Source organism: Mustela putorius, unplaced genomic scaffold, assembly GCF_011764305.1.
Source record: "Mustela putorius furo isolate JIRA1106 unplaced genomic scaffold, ASM1176430v1.1 tig00000242_pilon_pilon_pilon, whole genome shotgun sequence".
In the NCBI taxonomy this organism is placed as follows: Eukaryota; Metazoa; Chordata; class Mammalia; order Carnivora; family Mustelidae; genus Mustela; species Mustela putorius.
Window position 1 is genome coordinate 5119459 of NW_025421325.1, and position 15250 is coordinate 5134708.

The window sequence follows — 15250 nt, forward strand, 5'->3', positions numbered from 1 at the left end:
GAGACCATGAGCAGAGGATCCAGTTAAAACAGGTCAAATTGCTGACACACAGAAACTATAATAAACTTGTATTGCTTTAAGCCACTAAGTTTATGGTCATTTGTTACACAGCAATAGAAAACTAATACAGAAAGGCAAATTTTAAATAGTATCTCTATCTCATCATAAAAAAGTTCTAATTTCAAACTTAAAATCTGTAGGCCTTCCCCAGAGTTAACTTTAGCTCTCACCTCTATTTACTGCCTCACATTACTAGTTAATATATTCTTATTCAATCTTAAGATGATAAATTACTCTAGAGACAAACTATATGTGAGTAAGCTTTAATTAAGTAACATTTCATTAATTAAGCTACTACTCCCAAAATTTTTAACTGCCTTGGTTTTAAATTAGTGGATATAAAAAACTTAATATATGAGGCAATATCCAAATATAAAATAGTAAAATAGAAATTCTTCACTCTTACATATTTCTAAGGTAAAGTTTTATGTATACATTTAGTCATCTAAGGAATGAAGAAATTCTATACAGTTTAATAAAATGAATCTTAAAGGTCATAAAAAAATCAGTCAAAATGCACTGCTCATCTCTAAGGATTTTTTTTTTTAATGCTAACAAGATAAAAATACTAAACTCTGTTTGTAAGATGGCAGCATAACAATATAGCTTCTCTTCTTGCAAAATCCTAGAAGAAAGCCATTTAAAGTGAATATATATTAGGACTCAAAAACAAACAAAAGTCTTGGTAGTTCCAAGTACAGAAGGAATCCAGAGATAAAGAAAAGAACACAAAATCAGTTTTAAGTGAGAAACTTTATTAGCAAAAGCATGTCAGATAGAATACTATCACAGAAGGTATGAGCAACATGAAGCATGCTCTCAGAATTCTTGGAAGCTAAAAACACGAGAAGGTCTAGAAGCAGATAACAGTGGTTGCAGTAAGAGGGTTACCTCTATTGCATTACTCATCTCCACAAGCCAGAAAATAGTCAGTCACCTTCAGATAGGAGTGATCAGAGAGCGCATAGTGGTAAAAGACAGGCTAATCCTCTGAATGACTGGTTATAATGAAGAAGAATGACAGTCTCCTTAGCCCAGAAAAGAAATTTGCCTGGCAGATTATCAATACATGTCCCATCCATTCCCTACTCTCACTAAAAACTATGTAGGAGACAGGTCAGTAGCATTCTCCCATCTCACCAGGAGACCAAACAAAGGTAATGAGCAAAAAATAGCTACTCCAAATATGAATATTGTCAAGAACACCAAGAATTTCATGAACGCCAACACTGTGAAACAGAGAACTCAAAAACAGAGAAAACTAATGACAGCAAACTAAAAACAAGATTTTGTAGTAACTGTAGTATTATCAGAGAAATGAGAATATGATTAAGGAGGTTTAGGGGAAAACTAATTACAGTTCATGGACATGAAAACACAAGTTTCTAAATGAAAAGAAAAAACTCATTAGGTGGGCTGAACTATAGAGTAGATAATACTTAAGAATATATTAGTGAGCTAAAAACCAGATCTAGGAATATTTCTAAAATACAGTAGTAAGAGAAAAAGGGATAAAAAGGATGAGAAAGGGACAAAAGGTGAAACAGAAGTACAGAGAAAAGCACATTTGATGAAAGTTCCAATCTATCCATCTAATAGGAATTCTCTTACGAGAAAAAGGAGAAGCAGTATTTGAAGCAATGGGGCCAAATTAGTTCTAGACTTAAGGCTGTTCTGGATCTGCCCAGCAGATCTTAGAAGCAAACTTTGAAAGACTCAAAAAACTATTTCCTAGTAACTTAACTGCATCCCTGAATAAAGCCCCATCATATTTAAATATGAAAAAATCCAAGATTTTTACACACACACACACACAATGCCTTGGCATCCAGCAAATTACCAGGTATGTGAAGAAGCAGGAAAAGACCCCAATGAGGAGAAAAACCAATTAGAAATGACAAAGATAACAAAATTATTACAGAAGGTCATTAAAACAGCTATTATATTCAAATTCAAGAATGTAGAGAAAAGCATAAACATTATAAAAAGAGACATGGAAAATATAAAAATGACCCAAATAAACTTTAAGAAATAAAAAATGTTAAGATGAAAAAGTTTTCTGAGATTAAAAGAAACCACAATGTCTGCATGGGATTTATAGATTAAACAAAGCAGAAGACAAGATTAATGAACCTAAAGATACTGAAATAAAAGCTATTTAAAATGAAAAATATAATAAAGAGTGGGAAAAAAATGAACAGACCTTCAATGAGCTGTTGAGAGAGCATCACATGGTCCAGTGGATGGGTACTGAGAGTCTCAGAATCAAAAACAGAGAATGAAAAAATATTTTTGAATAAATAATAAATGTAATTTTTCCAAACTTGATGAAAATTATAAATCCACAGATCCAAGACACTCAATGAATTCCAACAAAATAAACATGAAGAAAACTACACAAGGCTACACTGTAACCAAATTGTGTCCATTGATATGTTCAAAGTCAGTAGAGAAGAAAGACATATTACATATACAGGAGAAAGATAAGAATGACAGTGAACTTGTCAGAAACAGACATGCCAAAAGATAACTGGAGAAACATCTTTAAAGTACTGAAGAAAAAAAATCTCAACATATAATATTACACTCACCAAGAATGTTTCTCAAAAAAGGCAAAATAATTTTTCAGACATACAAATGCTAAACATATTCACCAACTGACCACCACTACAACTTATCATTTAAGCATGAGGACAAAATAAACTAGATTCCCAACATATCTTGGGAAGTTTCTGTCCAAAAGAATTGCCAGAGAATATTCTCCATCATAAAGAAAAATAAAGTGAGGGCAGAACAGAATGTAACGATGAGGAAAGAAATATATAAATCCTGACAAGTCTAATAATTGTTTTAAAATATTTTAAATTAAAATCTGTAACTAAAATTCCAAATGCTATTAACTTTGGAGATATGGGGTAAGAGAAAACACAGGAGGTTCTCTTGTACCATCTACAGGAAGGATACAAATAGAGATTAATTCCAAGATTAGAAAAACAAATTCAGGTGTTAAAATACAAAGCATAACCATTAAAAAAAACTAAGCAATCTTTCAATAATATTATTTCAAAAAAAAATATCCTAAATTGAAATAATTACATTAACTCACAAAGATACCACTTATGAATTTACAGCAGTTATAAATGTAATCAAAACATAGTATCATATAATTGACCTATTTTCTATGTTAGTAGGATTCTTCTCGGAGTGGTGAGCTGATAGAAACAATCATCAATTGTTCTGTAGACAAAAGGTCAAAAGGCACTTTGTGTACCTCTACAAGTCAAACTATTAAGTTTTAACTACTAAAATGATCTAAAAACTGTTAATATTTTCTTGGGTACATGACTTAATTAAGTTAGCTGGCATAATGGGGGTTTTAATATACTTTTGCTTCTAATGTGCACTTGAGAAGATAATACAGTTATACACATTTATCAAACTGTTTCCCAGTTTTCTTTCAAAATTCTTTGCTACTTAAAAGTATTTAAAACCAAAAGCCTGTCTGAAAAAAAATCTAGCAATGTAAAAACTCACTTGTTTTAATACAAATATCTAGGTTGCTAAATCTACTTCTCTTTTTAAAGGAAGAATACAGCTATGAACTTACTCCTAATTAACCAAAACATCCACAGAATTTCGCCTTGGTATAAAGAATATGGCAGAAGACATATGGTTAAGATATATCACAAGTTTATAAAGTTTAGAGTAAATTTTTGTAAAGATTTAGAATTCATTTATACCTACCTTGTTCCAGACCTTCACTTTGAATATTAATATGCTCAAAATCTCAAAAAAAAAAAAAAATCATACCATATGTCCTTCGGCTCGAGCTTTATTTTGCCGTGCTTCCCGCTTTCGCTGTAGGAACTCCTCCACTTGTTTAGCTCTTTCCACAGCTAGCTGCCCCTTTTGCCTGTGTAATTTGGACAAATAGCAAAAGTCAGAAATTCTGAACATTAAGTATTTCAAAAAGTTAAAAATTAGCCTTATTCTAAATGTTTTCTTTGTTGCAGAACAAGAAATAAAACCTTCCCCTGTAATGAAATAGCTATATATTTTATTATCTACTACCTAAATCATAGTCTTCGCTTTTTTTTTTTTTAATGATTTATTTACTTGACAGAGAGAGAGGGGGCAGGGAGAGAGGGAATACAAGCAAGGGGAGTGGGAAAAGGAGAAGCAGGCTCCCTGCTGAGCAGGGAGCCCAATGTGGGGCTCAATCCCAGGACCCTGGGATCATGACCTGAGCCGAAGGCAGATGCCCAACTGAGCCACACAGGCACCCCTCTTCACTATTTTAAATAGAAGTAAAATCTATACTACTATTCCAAATCTTACCAAGAAGGTTTCTCTCACATTTACTTACGCTATTCAACTTATAAACACATAAAATTGTTTTGGACTATATTTAATTATAGAAGAATCTCCATAGTGTCCAAGTAGTGAAACTCATTGCAGAACTCTGTACCAAATATATCTAAGAACCTTCTTTAAACAGCACTGAACTAAAATTAAAGCAGTATAGTAGCAATTTCAAAAATGAAATACAAATTCAAAAATGAATAAAATGTTTGTGTGAGTTTTCAAAACACAGTAAAAACCAATGTCTAAATTCCTGGAGTATCATAACTATTAAAAAGTAAAATGTAAAGGTTATATTTCTGTATCTTTCACTCATAATTATAAAAGAATGTAAACATGTTGAGCTTAGACTACAAATGAAAAATACAAGGATGACTAACTGGTTCTGTCAGTTAAGCATCAACTCTTGATTTCAGCTCAGGTCATGATCTCAGGGTTGTGAAAGCGAGGCCTGAGTTGGGCTCTGCACTAAGTCTGGAGCCTGCTGGGGCACCTGGGTGTCTCAGTGGGTTTAAAGCCTCTGCCTTCAGCTCAGGTCATAATCCCAGGGTCCTGGGATCGAGCCCCACATTGGACTCTCTGCTCTGCAGGGAGCCTGCTTCCTCCTCTCTCTCTCTCTCTGTCTGCCTCTCTGCCTACTTGTGATCTCTGTCAAATAAATAAATAAAATCTTATAAAAAAAAAAGATTCTCTCTGCCCCCCCACCCCTGCTTGCATGTGCTCCCTCTCTCTAAAATAATTTTTAATTTTTAAAAATTTAAGTTTTAATTTAAAAAATATATATAAACAACATTTACTGAACATCTAATATATATTGTACCTGTTCTACTGTACCTAATATATATTTTGCCTTTTATATATTATGCCTGTTATATATTTTGAAAGATACAAAGATAAATAAAACGTAGCCCCAATAATCAGAGAACTCATAATATCAACTGCAGTTAATTCTGGAGGTAGTTAAAAAGATGAACAAGTGATTGTGCTTCTACTGATATTTTGGCTACTAAGGCACACAAACTACCTACAGCTTCTCTTTAAGACCATAACTAAGATAATGAATTAAAAAAATTAAAAAATAAAAAATAAAAGACCTTGACTAAGTTATGTTCTGAATAATACATGAAGTAATATCTTTTCTGTCTTCCAATAGTTTTAAACACTTCCTGATTTTCATCACTGGCATCTTCTAGGGTTAGGTAATCTCTATAGCTGGTTAAAAGCCTTTTATTATGACTATCAGGTATATGTAGGTAGTTAACTCTTAATCTAGTTCCACATTACCAAATTCAGGAATGTACTTCACATAACCCACAGAGGTTTGAATAGATTAAGAATAATGAATGAGAATTTGGTTATGCCTCTGTAGTGCACATGTGCTATCCTCTAGTAGTCATATTATGTACCACATAATTATGGGATTAATATCTAGTCTGGATGCAACTTATCTCCCTGGATATATCTAGAAAAGGCTGCGTCCTAGTCAGGTATAGTCCCTTTATATATGGCGTGGCCTGAAGAGGGCCCATAATCTTTAAGAACACTCACACACTCAGACACTGAAGCTGCACTTCTACTGGTTAAGGTTCTTTTGTGGGGTCCTGGAAGTTTACAGCATCACTTACAATTAAATAAAATTGCTGATCCCTTTGCTTTGTATTCTGAATGCATCTCTAACCTTAATAAAAGTAAAACATGTTTCAATTCCCATCCTGATACAACGTCCAATGTTTGTCACTCTAAATCTCCAACTGACACATTAATACAATAGTTGCATGGAATTATTTTAGTAAAACATGGTCATATGTATAATGGTTTTGATTTATAGATTTTCATACCATTCAAATCTATAAAGTATTCCCATTCTATTTATTTATGTGATTTATAGGTTTAGAGTCACTGAAAAATCTTTTCCAAAGCTAGTTTAAATAAGTAGGTTACATAACTCATTGTTTTCAATCACAAACTTAAATCCTGTAGTGATTTTTGCTTTAACATTTTTTATTTTCCCCTCCCTTTTATTAAACAAATATTGAGTGTCAACTATTTACCAATATTTTATCTGTCTTTGAAGATGTAAAGATGTATAAACAGAGTTCCAAAAATTCAAGTTTGATTTAATATATACAAAAATGAGAACAATGAACCTTATTAAAAGAATAAAAGGACTCGGGCGCCTGGGTGGCTCAGTGGGTTAAGCCGCTGCCTTCGGCTCAGGTCATGATCTCAGAGTCCTGGGATCGAGTCCCGCATCGGGCTCTCTGCTCAGCGGAGAGCCTGCTTCCCTCTCTCTCTCTGCCTGCCTCTCCATCTACTTGTGATTTCTCTCTGTCAAATAAATAAATAAAATCTTTAAAAAAAAAAAAAAAAAAAGAATAAAAGGACAAAATCTTTAATTGATTCTATGACACCTGACAACACTTAAAAACCTATAAATATACTGTCTTTATTTCTCACATTTGTTACTACTTTGTATGTACCAAAATAAGAACTCATACTACTCATATTCTTATTCCTCTCTAAAACTATAAAACTGCTAGACTATTAGCACAAACTATCCATGCTACATTCACAGAGAGAAACCAGAAATAGTCAATTTACTCAATGGTCATTTTCTTCATTACACATTAGGAACTCATAGGCACATACTATTTTAGACAAATTAAACATTCTGTCTTCTCCATCTTTTGAGTTCCAAAATTATTCCACTTAAAATCAATAAAACAGTAGTCTAAATTAATAATAAAGTAATGGTAACACAAACACTATACAAACCACAATTATAAAGTAAGAAATTAGGAATTTGGAAAGTAAAATATAGAGACATTAAAATGCATTAAATAGAAGGAATTATCTTTGGTGGGGCAGGGAGAAGTAAGTTCTTCCCTTTCCTTTTCTTATTACAAAGGCATGAATAAGGACCAAAATCTGGGTAGGTTACTTCACATCCATGGCTCAAATCTTTTACGCGTAAGGGATATTTAAAAATTTTGAGGAATGATTTTGAGTGATTAAGGGGTAAAAACAACACAAAAATAAGTAGCAATACACGTAGAAGAAATAATCTGAGAAATAAAAAAATGAGTCAGTATGGTTTAAGGTAAAAGAGCTGGAGTGGCACAGAGTTAATGAGATGAGAAAAGAATGTAGGCGGTTTATTCATTAAGCTTCCTCCTCTGTTTAACTGGCATAATGCTAATCTGATGGAATGGAACTGCTATCAACTTTAAACAAATTAAATGATGCACTAGAGAAAAAGACTTGGAAAAGTAAAACACAAGTGTTAAGAGGTAGTCAATAGTTTTATAAAATGGTCTTACATGACTGAGGCTCTAATAATAAAAAACTAACTGAATTTAAGATCATCAGCTACAACAGTGTACCACTCTGATCCAAGATGCTCATGGGGGGAAGGCTATGTAAATGTGGGGACAGGGATAATAGATGGGAAATCTCTGTACATTCTCCCTCAGTTTTGCTGTAAACCTAAAACTGCTCAAAAAAAAGTCTTAAAGAGAAAGCTAATTGAAGCGGTGTGTTAAGAGACATACACGTGAAGTCAGACTGGCCAGAGTTACTGATAATAAGGGAAGAGGAAAAATAGGTAAAGCCATATGGAGGGGAGCAGGCAAATAGGGATGATCCAAAAATATAAGGAAAAGAGAATCTGAAAGAGTGAGTTGACCATAAATATCAATTTGCTGATTCAATTTGAATTAGGGAAAAGAACTGACCAGCAAAAACAATGACATACATATAACAATAAAACCAGTTGCATTACAGTGTGAGGAAAATGTTCTTTAATGCTAATGGCCACTAAAAAGTACAAGACAAAAGAATCATAATATTTAAATTGGAGGAGACTTTAAGTATTAACTAGTCTAACTTCTTGCTGAATAAAGCATTTCTCTATTCCCATCTGGATTTCCTGACACATGGTCATTCAAATCTCTAGATTAATAGTTTCAGTTTGAGGATATTCATTAAATCCTATGATAGGCTGGCCATTGAACAGCCCTAATACTGGGCTAAAATCAGTTCCTCGACTTCTCCAAGTCATAGTAATTCTACATGGTGGAAATATAAGTAAGTCTAATTTCTCTTTTACATGAAAAGCTATCCAATTTTTTTAGGCTTGCTCCTTTAAGCATGCTTTCTTTGATGGTGGCTAAATTCTCCCAGCTTCTTTAATTTTCCTAATAAATTGTTTTAATCCTCACTAAATTCAATATTGCACAAGTGAAGCGAGTGAACTTTGGAAACAAACTGTCCAATTTCAACTCCTGGTTTTACTAACAGTTATGTGGACTTCAACAAATCATTTGTTTATGCAGTGCCTCAATTTCTTAATCTGTAAAACGGAGAATTATAATACATGCCCCATGGCATTGGTGACAAATAAATGAGTTAATACTATGGTCAATTGCCATTATTCACGGTAGTTATGTTCTGTAAGGTCACCATGAACAATGAATTAGCCAATACTAAACTACCACCCATAGGAAAAAATACAGTTATGTTCCTACTGGCCTCTTGTTACAACATCTTCCACAATGGACTGATATATATAACATTGTTTTATGTATGTTTCTATTTAAAGACACCTTATTTAATGTATACACCCTGAACTCTCAGCCACTAAACTCTATCTCACACTGGAGCAAAGCTTATTTGACACAATATTTTCTCCATGAGGTACATCACAGCATTCCTGCACTTAGAAACATCCGACAGTACTTCAGTGCTGTTTGAGGGCCATTTTAAACAGTGAAATCACCAAGATGATACACAAAAATGCAAACTTTGGTAATAAATACACCACGAAAACTACATTTGTTTGCAAGTGCTGAAACAAGAAAGTATTGCCTTTTCAGATTGGAATATGTGCACTGGACAACCATAATTTTTTTGCTGCTCTGTACAAATCCATGAATGACTGGGGAATACTGGGAATACTGATTCTGGGGTTACATATAAATTTTTTTCTTAACATATAAATTATAGCAAGTAGTCAAATTCATACACACACACTCCACAAATAATGAGAATTGACTATATTTGTAAATTACTTCAAACTCGTATTGGCAGAAAGTGCCCAACTGAATATTAACTCCATTTTTATTACTGTCATCATCATCCTCATAAATCGCTATTCTTAGAAGTACCTAGTTTATCAATATCCTTTTACGTAACCAGTATAGAATATAGGGAAAACTTCATCTCCTCTACTACTTTAATTTCAAACTTTGTATTTTTAAAAAAACTTCTTTAGCTCCTAAGAAGCTACTGGTACTGGCCAGCATGTAATAAAATGGGCACTATCATATACTGTTAGATTGAACATAAATTGGTTCAACTTTCCCAAACAGAAATTCAGTACTATTTAGTTAATAAATACATTTAGTTAAATAAGTTTAATTAATATATTAATATTTCTTTCTAGAATCTTCACCAAGAACATAACTGACCAACTTCTTTAATCTAATAGTTGCCCTTCTAAGATTTTATTATACAGAAATAACAAAAAATAAAATTTGGCAAAAAAAATTTCAAACAAATAAAAAATTACAAACAGGGGCACATGGGTGGCTCAGTGGGTTAAGCCTCTGCTTTCAGCTCAGGTCATGATCTCAGTCCCGCATCTGGCTCTCTGCTTGGCAGGGAGCCTACTTCTTCCTCTCCCTCTGCCTGCCTCTCTGCCTACTTGTGATCTCTCTCTGTCAAATAAATAAATAAAATCTTTTTAAAAAATTACAATTACAGTAGGAGATTGGTTACATAAAATATGATAATTCAGACCCTGGAATCCTACAGAGACATCAAAATTCCCTTGAAAACAATTTAGCATGGGAAAATATTATGGTAAAAATGTTAAATAAAAATAGATTTTAAAAAAAGATATAAATGTGTACATATGATTTTATCTCCACTAACTAAGGAAATAAATGCAAAGAAAATAGACCAAAGTCTTCACAGGAACTATCTCTGTAGAGATAAGTAGTGATTTCCATTCCTGCTAACACCCTCCTTATGCTTCATACTTTTTCTGAAACTAACCTGTATCACTTTGGCAAACAGAAAAACAAGACAGAAAACCCACTGGTGACTTTCCTTCGGGTTTCACCTTTCCATGAACAAAAGGGAGAGAAAAGATATATGAATGTTTGGTTAAGAATCCTATGTGAGGGGCACCTGGATAGCTCAGTTGGTTAAGTATCTGCCTCCTGCTCAGATCATAATCTTGGCATCTTGGCATTGAGTGAGCCCCATGTCGGGCTCCCTGTTCAGTGGGGAGTCTGCTTCTTCCTCTCCCTCTACCCACCCGCTACATGTTCTTCCTCTTTCTCTCATATAAATAAATAAAATCTTTTTAAAAAACCCAACTCAAGAATCCTGTGTGAGGGGTGCCTGGTTGGCTCAGTTGGTTAACTGTCTGCCTTCAGCTCAGGTCATGATCCCAGGGTCCTGGGATATAGCCTACTTCTCCCTCTCCCTTTGCCGTTCCCCTGCTTGTGTTCTCCCTGAAATAAAACAAAATCTTAAAAAAAAAAAAAAAAAAAAGAATCCTATAGGTATTTATATTCTTATAGCACAATATAATTATACTAGGTTCCAGGCTTTTCTATTTTATATAAATATACATATTATATATATAACAGGGTTTATTTATTTACTTATTTATTTATATACATAGATAAATAAATACCCTTATCTTTTATAACTAGTAATCATTGGTAAGGAAACAATTTTACTGCTGTTTGTATGATATTCTCCTAACCCCATGCTTCATAATCCTCTTTGTCTCATATTTACATATATGCTATAATCCTTTTCCACTGTCATGGATCAACAACTTTTATAACTCCCTCAAACTTAAGCTATTAACTTTGCTCCTCAGTGTTTTGCTTTACTCAAAAACATTTAGTTTTTAAAATATTTAAATATTTATTTAATTATATATTTAATTTATTAAATATATTTAAATATTTAAATAAATATTTAAAGATTTTAAATATTTAGTTTTTAAAATATTTTAAAATATTAAATATTAAAATATTTAAAAAAGTTCCCTTTTAATATTGTTTCCATTGCTGAGTTCAAGATTGCTTACATATTTCCTATTTTTAAAAATACTGGAAGCTAAGTACCTTGTCATCTCCCTTTCACATAGGATTCTTTTCTTTTTCTTTATATTATTGACAACTATAGAAAACTTAGTGATAGAATACCACTGGTCCGAGAATGAATACTGGCTAGTCACTACCGCTGTTCTAAGCCTGAATTAGTTGGTCTTATGAAATGCTGTCATAACAGGACACATGCTTCTTTATAGTAGAAATGAGCCTGTTTGAAGAGGCCTTAAGGATGAATTGAGCATTCCTTCCTTGGTTGTTGCTGGGATAGCTAAAGGGGAGCTTTTGGGGCACCCTTCATCTCTCTCACCATTACCTTTGCATTTACTATCATCCTCATAAGTTAATTTTTTTATTTGTACATGTTAATGGGATCAGGTCTCAACAAAAACCTTGTCTTTGTCAACAAGCCACTCCATCTCATTAGGTTTACAGCTTATTTATTCTTTTTTAGTGTGTTGATTTTATAATTTAATGCTGAGCAGTCAAGTTTATTTCTCTTAAGTTCAGATCCTGGTGGAGAATATATTCACATATTCACAATAGGTTAAATTAAGGAAAAAGAAGCAAGTTGGGGGCCCCTGGGTGGCTTAGTTAAGTGGCTGCTTTTGGCTCAGGTCATGATCTCAGGGTCCTGGAATGGAGCCCCGCATCACATCTGGCTGCCTGCTCAGCGGGGAGTCTGCTTCTCCCTCTCCCACCTTCCTTTGCTTTTGTTCCCTCTCTCACTGTCTCTCTCTCTCTCTCTCTGTCAAATAAATAAATAAAATCTTTAAAAAAAAAAAAAGCAAGTTTAAATCATGTATCAAAGATCTGCTTCTCTCCTGCAAACTCCTTATAAATGCAGAGAAAAACAATAGAAAAGACTGGAACCCTGAATCGGGTTCTCTGCTCAGCAGGGAGCCTGATTCCCCCTCTCTCTGCCTGCCCCTCTGCCTACTTGTGACCTCTCTCTGTCAAATAAATAAAATCTTTAAAAAAATAATAAAATAAAATGTCCACTCCTTTGGAGCTCCTAGGTGGCCCAGTCACTTAAGCGTCTGAGTCTTTTTTAAAATATTTTTTATTTGAGACAAAGACAGAGAAAGAGTGAATGCAGCAGGGAGAGCCAGAGGGAGAGGGAGAATCTGGAGCAGATTCCTTGTTGAGTGCTGATCCCAACACAGGGCTTGATCTCACAACCCTGAGATCATGACCGGAGCCAAAATCAAGAGTCAGATGCTTAACCAACTAAGCCACCCAGGCGCCCCAGCCTCCAACTCCTAGTCAGGTCTCGATCTCAGGGGTCATGAGCTCAAGCGGGCTCCATGCTGAATGTGGAGGCTACTTAAAAAAACAAAAGGGAAAAAGTCCATTCTTTTGTCAAAGGATGGAATTAGGGCTGATAACTTTTTTTTTATTGGACTTACCTGGCAAAATTAAAAGCCAGAATTCCTCAAGCAGGTCCTCAATTTTATTTTATAGAGCTAATAAATAACTGTTAACATAAACCAAGGCCAGAATAATGAACAGGCATTAGCCAGGCAAAGTGGGCAGAGGCAAAAGTATGTTACGCAGAGGAAGCAGCAGATGCAAAGGAATAAGATGGGGGAAAAATGTCTTTTATCTCTTCACTCCTAGAAGTATAGAAAGCAGAAGCACCAAGATAAGAAAGAGTAGAGAGGCCTCTATGAGACATTGTAGGCCATTTAGGGGCTATAATTTGATCCATGAGAAAAGGAAGGGTATTTAGTTTATTTTTTTTTTAAGGCATGCTATTTATAAACCTTTTTCAACTATGTATTTTGGGGGGAAGATAATTCTTCAGACTCAAAAGTACATCAAATTTATTCCTGTTAAATTCTATCCAATTCAAGTTCACTGTAGCTATGGTCTACAGAGATTTCTTTGTGTCCTAATCAATCTTACCTTACCTAATCTATTTACTATTTCTTTCCATTTAGTATCTTCTGTATGAAATACGATGACTGCATCCTTTAAATGTTTTTTCTATGCCCACCTTAAAAAGTAAGATTAGTTTGATGACAAGCCTCTAAAATTTTTTTATTTGGATGACATAAAAATATTAATTAGCATCCTATGAATACAAATAATATACTGCTGAGGTTTATCTACTCTACTAGGTATCTAATTAATTTTTTCATACTGCCTCTAGGCCAACAGAAATACCTAGCAATTTCATTTATTAGTTAGGTCCAAACTGTTTAAGAGTAGTTATCTGTGCTTTGTCCAAAAGATATAGTTGTGCTTTCTTCAAAATTATAAAATATCCAAGGCACTATGATGCTCTAGGTTGCTTCACCATACAGTTTGAGAACTGAACTTCTAGCCTATAACCGTAAAAACAACATACAAAAAAATGTATTTGACATACTCTATTCTGTGTGAATTTATACGTTGTCAGAGTGATTACTGCTTCCTCCTAAGATACTTGCAGACATTGCTTTTAATCTTGCCAGGGATCGAAATGAAGAAAACTGGTCTAGTTTATAGAATATGCTTTTTGAAAATTATATGACATACAATGATCTTTAGTTTTCTGCCAGTTTTTCTATTTTCCATGTCCTCAAATAAAATCAAAATAAATTCAGTGAGTATATACGAAAGTTCATGCAGTTACTGATACCACGTTAAATGTTTAAAGTACCCAATATTTTAAAACTTTATAACCAACTAAAGTAATAACTTTTTAGCTTGTTCACTAGTAATATCTCAAGAAGCTGACAGATCTTCATAAAAGAGTGTTTAAGGGGCACCTGGGTGGCTCAAACATCTGCCTTTGGCTCAGGTCAGGTTCTAGGATCCTGGGATTGAGTTCGACATTATGCTCCCTGCTCAGTGGGGAGCCTACTTCTCGATCTCCTCCCCACTTTTGCTCTATCTCTATTGCTACTCTGTCTCTCTCAAATAAATAAAATTTTTTTAAAAATAGAGAGCGTGTTTAAGGAAAACTCTACAGTCAGATGGACTTAGTTTAAATCTGAGCTCTACCACTTACTAGCTAACTGACCTTTCATAAATTTTAAATCTCTATAAATCCTAATTTGCTCATCTTTATTAAAAGAATAATACCTAATTAAAAGGGTTGCTGTGATGAATAAATCCAACTTGGTATATAATAAGCATTCAAAAATACCTACTATCATTAATAATAAGAACAATAATTTCATGCAAAATAAGAAAATGTATACTATATGTCTGAGTACTGCTAAGCCTACAGAGTTGATATAAATGAAATAAATATGATCATAACCACAAATGATTCAAAAACTGAAAATCAAAATAGTGAAACTACATCTAATGCAAAACAAAGATTGAATGGAAGGTGTGGTATAATGGAAGAGGTAGCCATTTAAGAGAATTTGAAACTCAAAACATATGCAAACATTTCAAGGTTATAATAGAAGTTTGATAAAAAATGGTCCAATGGTCTACATTGGACCATTTTTTATCATTCAATGAAATGTTCAACTAGAAGATGAACAGTGTGAAGAAGCATAACATAACTATCTCTATTTTCTTTATACTATACTTATTTATTTTATATCAATATAAAGCAAAATAAAGCCAAATTAAACACTAGAATATCCATAACACCACAGCATAAAAGCCACACACAAATTTGCTTTCCCATTGCATTAAAAAAAAAAATGCATATTGTGAATTGGTAGCCTTCCTTTCTCAAAAAGACTCTA

At 33.6% G+C, this 15250-nt stretch overlaps 1 protein-coding gene across 5 annotated transcripts in view; it reads right to left on the reverse strand.

Moving 5' to 3' along the window:
• NEK1 (NIMA related kinase 1) overlaps positions 1–15250 on the reverse strand; it is a 209805-nt gene that overhangs the window by 129935 nt on the left and 64620 nt on the right. For all 5 annotated transcript variants that reach the window (XM_004758106.3, XM_045078305.1, XM_045078304.1 and 2 more), the window contains exon 18: positions 3871–3973. In XM_004758106.3, the coding sequence (XP_004758163.1) occupies positions 3871–3973 (103 nt within the window). The remainder of the gene's footprint in view (positions 1–3870; positions 3974–15250) is intronic.